Raw genomic sequence first — 10600 nt, 5'->3', positions numbered from 1 at the left:
TTATGCATTTTTATGCTCTGCATAAATCAATAAATCAACCATCATATTGGTTTTAATTTACAGTAGGCCTATATTTTCTTACATTTCCATCTGAACTTCCAAGACTGATTAAATGCATGAGCAATCTTGCACATAAGTGCAGGAAATACATACATCAAAAGCTAAATACAGATTTTGCGATTAGTTTATATCATAAATTGTAGGTGGTTCAATAAATATAACCTGTCATTTAATCATTATGTAATATCCCATACAATTTTGAATCACGGTTTAGGCCTATTTATAAATAGCTGAAATTCTTGGCAGCATGTATTCAACAGCGTGTACAGAAAGCATCCTCTTGGGTTTTGGTCCTCAAGAAGCCCTAATGAACTCTTCAGGCCAATAAAGTCAACTAAGGTCACGTCTTCTATAAATATGACAGATAACATTAAAATGTTTTCGGTAACAAGAGTAGAATTCACTGTGTTTCTCGGATGCTAGTCTATTCACATAAAATCAAAAGAAGAGTATGCCTACACTGTGACTGTATTCATTCCGTAGACCTACTAAAGAAGTAAACATATTTAATATACTGAAAACATACTAAATAATTTGTCTTACTATTGTCATTTATGCATCTTACCCATTCTATAGGTTCAGGAGGAGTGTCACATCTCCTGTCATAAAAATAAACATCAAAACTGATACAAGACCAAAAACAAGTATGTGACTTTACTTCTTTAACAAATAATACAACCTGTAATGTCTTAATAAGGTCTGATAGCTGAACAAATGAGAACTGTTCCTTCCTCATTCTGCCCTTATCTTTAACCATGCCAGTCAGCTGGATGAGAGCATGGATTTTTTCTTCTGGGTAACCTAAACCAAGCAAATACAACATTAGCATGTCATCTTTGTCAAACACACAAAATAACCACGAGTTCACTATATTCTATATGGTAGTGCGCATTTGAATGGGTTTTGACTGTGACAACTTTTGCGTCACGTTATCCATCTCACGTGACACATCGTGATCAACATGGCGGCCACCTCTGTGTTCCAGAGAGTGAGAACGGGCTCGAAAATCGGAGCGCAGTATGATCAGGAGGGCAATCTCATCAAGGTACCACTGGAAACAAAGCACTTAAACCTTCATGTGTGCACATTTGCATTTGCAGACAGTTAAAACAAATTTAAGGTTATGCTTCAATCAGAGAATCCTGCCACTTAACTTATCGGTTAAATATAAATACACTGTATACATGTTGTGTTCTAATTGTAAAGAGACGCATGTTGTAGTAGTCGTCTTCCTCTTATATAAAAGTGAGGATACACGCATTAAGAAAATAAATAATAGGCATAATATATGAGGTATCTACAAATGTATGTATTTAAAGGGATAGTTCACCCAAAAATGAAAATTGTGTCATTACTCACCTTTAAGTTTTTTTCTAACCTGTATGACTTACTTTCTTCTGTTGAACTAAAAAGAAGATATTTTAAAGAATGTTTGTAACCAAACAGTTGACGGCACCCATTGACTACCATAGTGGTAAAAAAAATACTACAGCTACCTTCAACTGTCTGGTTGACAACATTCTTCAAAATATCTTCTTTTGTGTTCAACAGACAAAAGAAACTCACAGGTTTGGAACAACATGAGGGTGAGTAAATGATGACAGAATTTATATTTTTGGGTGAACTATCCCTTTAAAAAATGCTCAATCTTACAACATTTTTAGCATTTTAGAACATTTAAGAATCAATAAATACTGCCTTTTCGTTTCTTCATTGGCAAGGAACAGAAAAGGATTAACATAAAATATAGATTTTTTTATTTAAAGAGTGTTTTAATTTGCTGAGTCTGTACCGTCATATACTGACAGCTGTATGTACTGTGATTGACAGGTGGAGACACGTGAGGATGAGGAGCAGAGTGTCAAGCTTGCTGAGATTTTGGAGTTGTTGCTTGCAGCTGGTTATTTTAGAGCACGCATTAAGGGACTGTCACCCTTTGACAAGGTACATCAGACTTTGCACACATGTACCAACCATGGTGAACATGATTTCAACAATTATTCACCATCATTTCCCTCTGATTTTAAGGATAAGTTATGGGTAGGGTTAGGATTAGGCTAGGTAAGCATAGGGTTAGGACTACATTTTTGGAATGGTATGTTGTTCCAGCATTAACAAAATATGTGTTTTACACACCATAAGATTAATTATGAACAATCTTTGCTTTTACTTTAGGTGGTAGGAGGAATGACCTGGTGTATAACTACATGCAACTTTGACATAGACGTTGACCTACTCTTCCAAGAAAATTCCACCATCGGCCAGAAAATGTGAGTGATAGATTAAACAATGCAGTAACATAAGAAGAATGAAGACTGACAAAAAAAAATTCTGCTCATACTGTACTGAATTCTGGTAAATGTGATTGTCTGTATCTTTTCCACTTAAGCGCTCTGACAGAAAAGATTGTGTCAGTTCTGCCCAGAATGAAATGTCCTCACCGATTAGAGCCTCATCAGATCCAAGGGTTGGATTTCATCCACATCTTCCCTGTTGTACAAGTATGTACACTTTTTAAGTATTTATGCTCACCAAGGCTGCATTTATTTGATCAAAGATATTGTGAAATATTATGACAATTCAAAATAACTGTTTTCTATTATAATATATTTAAAAAATGTATTCCTGTAATAACAAAGCAGAATTTTCAGCCGCTGTTAGTCCAATTTTCAGTGTCACATGCCTCCTCATGAATAAAAATATTAATATCTTTTTTAAAAAAAAGAAAAACCTTACTGACCACAAACTTACAGGAGTGTATTTAGTTTAAATGACTTGAACAGTGCAAGAACACTTACGATGCATCTTTTGTGGGTGTCTATAGTGGCTGGTAAAAAAGGCGATTGAAACCCGGGAGGAGATGGGAGATTATGTCAGGTCATATTCCATCTCTCAGTTCCAGAAAACACATGCATTTCCTGAGGTGAGACAACAGGTCAACACTGAAATATAATTAGAATGTATTAACAGTGTAATATATCAAACATGTTACAATCTTCAATCTTTGGAGACTCAGTAAATGTGTTTATTTTAGGATGAGGAGTTTGCATTAAGGAAGGATCGAGCCATCAGTACTGTGGTGAATGTTTGCGTGAGTATCCAATAACCTTTTATCTTTGCTTTTTCATCTCTGCTGAATTTAATATTGCCCCCATGAGCCCCACAGCTACAGAGCTGATGTGCCATCTGTTCATCCTTCTATATTTGATAATAGAATATTGTGAGGTGAAATTTGGTTGTATACTGTCATGTGTGTTTGGGCCTAGGAGGTGTATGCTCCTCAGAGGCGTTATAAACGGCAGGTAGATGCTGGTGAGCTGTTGGATGAAGAGTCTCGGGTTCATTCCACCCTGCTGGAGTTTGGCAGGTACTCTCTTACCCTTCCATCACAGGACCTTATGACTTTGCACTCTTATCATGTCCAACTGGAAATGACCTGAGAATAAATGTAAAGTGTAATTACGGCATGTGAGACCTGTAGTTACTGGTGGGGATATTTAAACATTACTCTTCAAAAGTTTGGAGTCAGTAAGATTTTTTTAATGTTTTTGAAGGAAGTCTGTTATATTCACCAAGGCTGCATTTATTTGATTACAAATACAGTGCAAATCCAGTTTTTATTCAGATTCTTTGTTTCCTCATTCATCCTCTTATTTTTTTCCTTCATCTTTACTGGTCTGTTTCCTGCCTCATTGTTTCAGCAGCGCTGGGTTTAAACCTCTTCATTAACGGCATCTATTAATTCACAGGTTTCTGTACTCCTCTAATGTTCTCATTCTTAATTTCCTCCCTTTTCCTTTCCATCTGTCTCTTATTTCACTCATCAGTCCGTGCCTTCCCATATCACAGTATATGCAGTGAGTATGACTGAGGTTCAGTTTCTGAGAATGGGAGTGACACAGATTGACTATCGGTCAGATGTAATGGCTTTGCACTGTCTTTACTTTTGCATCTTCCCAAGTGCTGTTCTTCACACATTGCATCTAAATGTTTCGTTCATGTAATTTCCTGTCATGTGGTGTGTCATGCCTGTAGTCTGATGTGTTTTGAAACCAAGTCTTGCCTTGAGCTGCATGTTGTGTGTAATGTGAACGTGAAGCATTTCAAATGATTTATTTTCTGTTTTTCCAGGCGCTATGGATTCAGCAAACAGTCTAAAGCAGGCACAGTGAGTATCAGATGTTCTTTTCATTTTTCTGCCTCATCACATAAAAAAGTTCAGTCAGAGAAGGTTACAAATAAGCAGCTGACTCATTTGTCCATGGGTAAAATGGGTAATTTAAATTTCTATGGTGGATATTTTTTTCTAATTAAGCTTTGCAGTTTCCTAGAATTGGCAAGAAGTTGTTCTTTGTGAATGCAATCTCTATAAATAGATTTGTAAAAATCTTGGTAACACTACAATGAAGTCTTATTTGTTAATATTAGTTAATGCATTAGTTAACATGAGCAATATACGGCTTTTACAGCATTTATTAACCTCTGTTAGTTAATAAAAATACATTTGGTCATTGTTTATGTTAGTTCACAATGCATTGACTAATGTTAACAGATAAAAAAATTGATTTTAAAAATGTTTTGGTAAATGTATTAACATTAACTACATTAATAATAAACAAGTTGAAAATCATGGATATATATTAGTAATACAATGATACATTTTGTCAATTGGCTTGATGTCTGGTGTATATTGTAGTTCAATCATCCAAACCCAGTGGGATGTCATTGAAACTGCTTTCAGTTCTACAGGCAACAAAATTGGCAGAAAATGTCTGTTGACGAAGATTTTTGTATGTACTGACCGTAGAACCGCCCCCTGTGGCGTCCATCTGGGTATAATAGACCACAGATTGAGAGGAGGGCTTGGCACTGATCTTTGTTGATTTTGATTTGTTGTTAGTTAGATCATGTGATGATGTTTCTAGCAGGCAGTGGAGCAGAAGCAGGTGTTGGCTCAGGGCACGCAGGGTGTGCCGCCAGGAATGGCCCAAGTGTCTGAAGAAGAGGACCTGCAGGCAGCAGAGGAGGTCAGTTAGGATCATATGAATCTACACTTGTCCTTCAATCAAATCTCACTTGTTCCTAATCGCCAGCTCTTCATCTGACCATCATTAATTTTCCAATCAGACGCAATCAGAAGCTTTGTTTGATTCTTTTACAGCTCAGAATCAAGGCCTTGATGACTGGAATGGCTGCCATGGCAACCGAGGAGGTAAACTTCTAAAGTTAAAGTATGCTAAAGAGTTTAAAGTGATAGTTCACCCAAAAGTAAGCTAAACATGTATGACTTACATGTGCGTTTTTGTAGGGGAAGTTGTCAGCCAGCACAGTTGGGCAGATTGTTGGTCTGCAGTCTGAGGAGATTAAGCAAATTGCCACCGAGTATGCTGAAAAGGTGAGCATATTGAAAACTACACTGAACACCTAAGAAATAGTCCCTTTCTTTTTACACTTTTGGGTTGATGCTGGAATACACTACATGACCTTTGCACAGATTTTTGCTCTGGATTGCAGTCTGGAGGAGTCAACGTTAGTTTGCAAAAGTCATAGGGTGTGTCTCAACCAGCTCCTTAGGTTGTGAATCACTGTGCAATTCACTTCAATTCATATATCCTCTGGCCTCATGGGATAGTAAAGTGTCCATCGAATGCGCACTTCAGAATCTCGGCGGAAGTAGGTCAGCCGGGTACTTTTCGCCTAATGTTTTCCGATTTTGGACGCAGTGATAGTGTGTGATTCTCCAATCATTTAGTGTATGATGCCCAGTTTCTCTAACCATTTATAATGGCGTCAAGTGTGTAATGCCTAGTGAATTCCTTTTGATGTATGCCAGACTTTACTCTACATACGTGTGATTGAACAGGCGGAGCGTTCTGTGGAGGATCGGCCAGAGAGATTTGGGCCTGCGCAACAACACCGGCGTCAGCTGGCGTCATTTAACAAACAAATCACTCAAAAAACAAAAGAGCTGGAAGAGGTAATGCGCATATACCGCACATTGCTGATATCAGTTATTGTCTCTCTTGTTTGTTTCTTTCTTCATTGTTTCTTGGTTTATTCCAGCTGCAATCCAAACAGCAGGAGGCCAGAGCGGCGTGTGAGGATGCTAAAATCCAACTAGCCGAGGTAAGACAGATATTTACTGACAGATAAAGGGTTTACTTGGACCATTAAAGTAACCATGAAATCCAAATTTTGAAAATCATGAATCGGGACAACCTTTCACTCACATGAGATCACAGCAATAGCAAACCACAATGATCCAATGGTCAATTCCTGATGGACAAAATCAAGTCCCAGTGAAACGGCTTCTCAAACATCACAATAGGGAAGATAAGGGATCATGTCTATGTTCCCACAGCCCTATGTTCCCACAGCCCTATGTTCCCACAGCCCTATGTTCCCACAAATGGCCTACCCCTGACCCCACCCCTAAACCTACCCGTAACTGGGGTTTAGACAAATCGTAAAAAAAAAAATCTTAGAAATGTGGGAACATAGGGCTGTGGGAACATACAGGTAGGGCTGACCCCGAAGAGGGAAGACTATCGCAACTTTCATTTGCCGACTTTAATGTATTTTTAGGCCACAGCGCACACTGAAAAGCTAGAGCAAGAGCTGAGCTCACTGGAGGATGTGGAGTCCCAGACAGATTCTGGGTAAGTAAACAGAGCACCTGTTATTTTCTAAATAACGCATTGGTTTTCATTATACTTTTGCATCGCTGTCCGCGTTGACGTGCAATTACACATGCAGAGGGAGCATGTGAAACCTGAGGGAGGGGTTCTGGCAGACCAATCACGACGCTTGCGGTCCGCGTAGAATTGACGCGTTGTTACGTTTTTGGAGAGGTGCACGTCAGGGTAGGCCGAAGGGTACGCGCGCTACGGGGTGAGTTCGACGCAGAAGTATAAATTGGGCTTAATGTCCACCAAAGCGTTTTTAGTCAGCTGAAAATGTCAGCGCTCTTCTGAAAAAGCCTTGCTGTGGGCGCTTGAGATGCTATATGTGCTATGATACGAAATATCCGTGGAATTGTTACTAGTATCTGATTTCGCAAATAGTTTGTTTCTGAATCTAAAAATGTTGGTGGAAAAAAATATGAGATAGGAGGGAAATATAGATAGGAAGGAAGTCAATGCTTTTACGTTCGCTCGCATAATGTTTGCATTACCCCGAGAAACTTTGTGTTCGCTTGCAAAACCTTTGTGTTCCCTCGGAAAAACTTTTGCGTTCGTTCATAAAACTTTTATGTTCTTTGCGAGTGAATGCAAAGTTTCCTGGGGAACGCAAAAGCATTCCCAAATAATTTTTCCTCCCATTTCATTGTTTTTCTCTTCACTATGTCCCTTTATGGGCAATTCGGACATACTACTCTTTTTGGATACTTATTTTCATGTTATGAGCAGTATATTCGGATGCAGCCTTTTTCTCAAAGACATTTTAGATTTCAGACTTGATTCTAAAACCTAGTGAGCTATCTGGTTAGACATTTTAAAATGTATCATACATTCCTGACATAAAGGCAGTTCCAAAAGTTAGGTAAGATATTGTGAAATTGTTATGACAGTCACATTATGAAATTCATTGAGATTCATTGTTGATTGTCAATAGTGTAACAATGTATGAAGCACAGCTCACACAGAAGTCACTTTTAAAATAAGTTGTTGGTCGACATGGCTATTTCACACGACAATCTGAATTTGATGCGAAATCTGTGTGGGGAAATCTTTCGCCCTTATGCGAAATTCACCGAACAATGGTAAATGTGGGATATATAGTTCAGATATATAGCTTAGCATCACGCTGACATCAAAGTGTATTGAAATCAATTGAGAAACTTGACTAAAAGTTTGGAATTTTTCACTTTGGAATTTTTCACTTCACACTTTTCATTTGCTCAAAGTTGAAAGCCAAAAAGCATGATGATTCTTATAAAGTGTCAGTGTCTGTGCTTTTTTAACTATTATGTTTGTTTTTATCTTTTAGTTTGCTGGAGAAACTTCGTGCTTTGGTGGCCATGAATGAAAACCTGAAACATCAAGAGCAAATGTTCCGCTCACATTGCCGCGTACGTTACAATAACATGTCACAATAACTTGTTTTGTTTTTTTCTGTTTTAGTGAGTAATGTTAAAGACATGACTTTCATTAACGGTTATGTGTGTGTATAGGAGGAAATGACCCGTCTGCAGCAGAATATTGAAGAGTTGAAGCTGGAATCTGGAGACGAAGGAGATGATAAGAAGGTGCCGGTGACAGTCTCAAATATAATCATACATAGCACACACAAATATTGGATAAAACCCAAAAAAGGTATAATTAGATATAGCTTTTTTTTTTAAAATCAATATCTCGCTTTGTCCACCATCTTGGATAATTTTTTTTATCTTGCCTTTCAATGCTTTGGGAATTGCTGCCTTAGTATTTGGCCAAAAGAAGGTATCTTCTTATTATTGAGTTTTATGGCGGATTGAACGCCATTCGGCACATTAACACCATCAATAGTCACACAGTCCTGAAGTCTTTAAAAATTCCAGAACATAAAGAAGGTATCGCAGAAGGCTGCCTACCTTTTTGGAACAAAGTTTTGGAACGGAGCCGGTCTGTGTCAGTCTACTTTCGTTTCTCGGACTCATCGTCTGCATGTGTGTTTGTAGGAGATGAATATGATGATTGATCAGCAGTACACTACAGACCGAGAAAAACTACAGAAGATTCGTCTGCTCATGGTAGGTCAAGTTGAACTGATGTTTTTTCTCAGAAAATTGCAAGAGATTCTTCATACTCAAGTGTTTTTCTCTACTGCCCCCTACAGGCTAAGAGGAATCGCGAAATCGCCATCCTGCAGCGGAAGATTGACGAAGTTCCCAATAGAGCCGAGCTGACCCAGTATCAGAAACGCTTCATTGAGCTCTACAGCCAAGGTGTTTGTATTTAAAGTCAGCATGACAGTAAAAATTCACCCTATCTGTTTTCTAAATGCATGTTTTTTTTCTCACTAATCCATTTTACTTGGATGTACGTCACAATACAAAAATATCTCGCTATTTCCATTATATTGCAACTTTAAGATGTTGGCTATACAGTTGACAGATCTGATTGGATGGGCCGCAGTCAAACCCGTTGTAATATGGCTTACAGCTTTATTAAGCACTCTTTAATGGATCATTTGGTATTTTTCAGTTTCTGCAACACACAAAGAGACAAAACAGTTTTTCACGCTCTACAACACCCTGGATGACAAGAAGGTTTACCTGGAGAAGGAGGTATCGGCTTTGTTTTGCTGTGCTATTGGGAATGAGTTTTCTTGGAATCAGCCTCTATAATCAAGAGTGTAGTGTTTAAAAGGATGTGCAGTGGAAGAGACTGTCTTTTCTTTCACAGGTTAATCTCCTGAACTCCATACATGATCATTTCCAGCAGTGAGTATCAAATAAAGCTCTAGGATCCATGTAGGAGTTTCTCAATATTAGTTTCTTTACAATTCATTTCAACATGTCTTTCCTGAAGGCACAGGTACATGTGGGTAAAGTGTATGTATGTTTTTAGGGCCATGGCTTCATCAGGAAGTAAAGAACAGTTTCTCAGACAGATGGAGCAAATTGTGGAAGGAATCAAACAGAGCCGCATAAAGGTAGAAAACCTGCTACTCTTGCTCATTTATTTCCATTTTGCATATGAATTGGTTTAATTCCACTCTATGTGGTTTTTCCCCCTCAGACAGGAACATGAATTGCATTATTGTGGTTTTCTAACGTGTATTTATGCACTTAAAGATGGAAAAGAAAAGACAGGAGAATAAGATGCGCAGAGATCAGCTGAATGATGAATATCTGGAGCTGCTGGATAAACAGAGACTCTACTTTAAAACCGTCAAAGACTTTAAAGAGGTAAATACTCACAACACCAAAAATGTCCCCCCTCTTCCCACATAGGGTGTAGACATTAATCTATTGATATTCTGGATTGAGGAAACGGATTCATAAAATGCACGGCCTTGTCTGTTTCAGGAGTGCCGCAAGAATGAGATGCTGTTGTCTAAACTGAGGGCAAAGGGAGCATCATAACAGCTGGACAAGCACACACACCCCTTCAATACACAAACTTCCTAATAGCACTTCAAAACACACACATTCCCTGATGTTGATATTTCATTGTACCGCAGCCTCATGCTGATATCACATCTGCTTTCGGACTGAAACACTCTGCTGTTCAGAATGTGTGTGTTAGCCTAGATTGTTCTATACATTTAACTAATTTACTGTTAAACTGGAAATGTTTTGTGCCTTGATGCCTTTTTCTTTAAACCCATAATGTATATAACACGAATTATCTTGCTAATCACCTTTCTTTTTGTATAGTGTTTATAAAAATCTGCTGCCATAAGACCAAAACACATTAAAGGAGAATTAACTACTTGCTGAGACTTGCAGTTCTTGTGCACAATTTAAAGATGATTACTGAGTGGTCAGTTGCCACAGACTAAATGATAGGGCTGGGGAAATGGGCAATACATAGAACATTAACAACATATTTAA

General features: G+C 38.2%; 1 protein-coding gene across 2 annotated transcripts; it reads left to right on the top strand.

Moving 5' to 3' along the window:
• The first annotated feature begins 978 nt into the window (after nt 1–978).
• ccdc93 (CCC complex scaffolding subunit CCDC93) lies at nt 979–10483 on the top strand. Of its 2 annotated transcripts, none has more exons than XM_084122167.1 (23): nt 979–1105; nt 1891–2004; nt 2236–2330; nt 2450–2561; nt 2885–2983; nt 3095–3151; nt 3327–3427; nt 4192–4228; nt 4989–5087; nt 5222–5272; nt 5369–5455; nt 5924–6037; nt 6124–6186; nt 6646–6719; nt 8050–8131; nt 8234–8308; nt 8720–8791; nt 8878–8986; nt 9246–9328; nt 9447–9484; nt 9612–9696; nt 9839–9952; nt 10073–10483. In XM_084122167.1, the coding sequence occupies exons 1-23, from the start codon at nt 1022–1024 to the stop codon at nt 10127–10129; spliced, it is 1902 nt and encodes a 633-aa protein (XP_083978293.1). In that variant the 5' UTR covers nt 979–1021; the 3' UTR covers nt 10130–10483. The 2 variants fall into 2 exon arrangements, with proteins under 2 accessions (XP_083978293.1, XP_083978292.1); XM_084122166.1 differs by having other exon boundaries at nt 4986–5087.
• The last annotated feature ends 117 nt before the right edge of the window (nt 10484–10600 follow it).

The sequence above is a fragment of the Abramis brama genome (assembly GCF_963993115.1).
Source record: "Abramis brama genome assembly, chromosome: 8".
Taxonomy (NCBI): domain Eukaryota; kingdom Metazoa; phylum Chordata; class Actinopteri; order Cypriniformes; family Leuciscidae; genus Abramis; species Abramis brama.
Note: the sequence above shows the minus strand (reverse complement) of the source record. Positions and strands in the feature narration are given on the sequence as shown.

Coding starts and splice junctions, on each gene's coding strand:
- ccdc93 (XM_084122166.1), top strand. CDS start 1,022: ATGGCGGCCACCTCTGTGTTCCAGAGAGTGAGAACGGGCTCGAAAATC. Junction 6,187..6,645: donor CTAAAATCCAACTAGCCGAG/GTAAGACAGATA, acceptor ATGTATTTTTAG/GCCACAGCGCACACTGAAAA. Junction 8,309..8,719: donor ACGAAGGAGATGATAAGAAG/GTGCCGGTGACA, acceptor GTGTGTTTGTAG/GAGATGAATATGATGATTGA.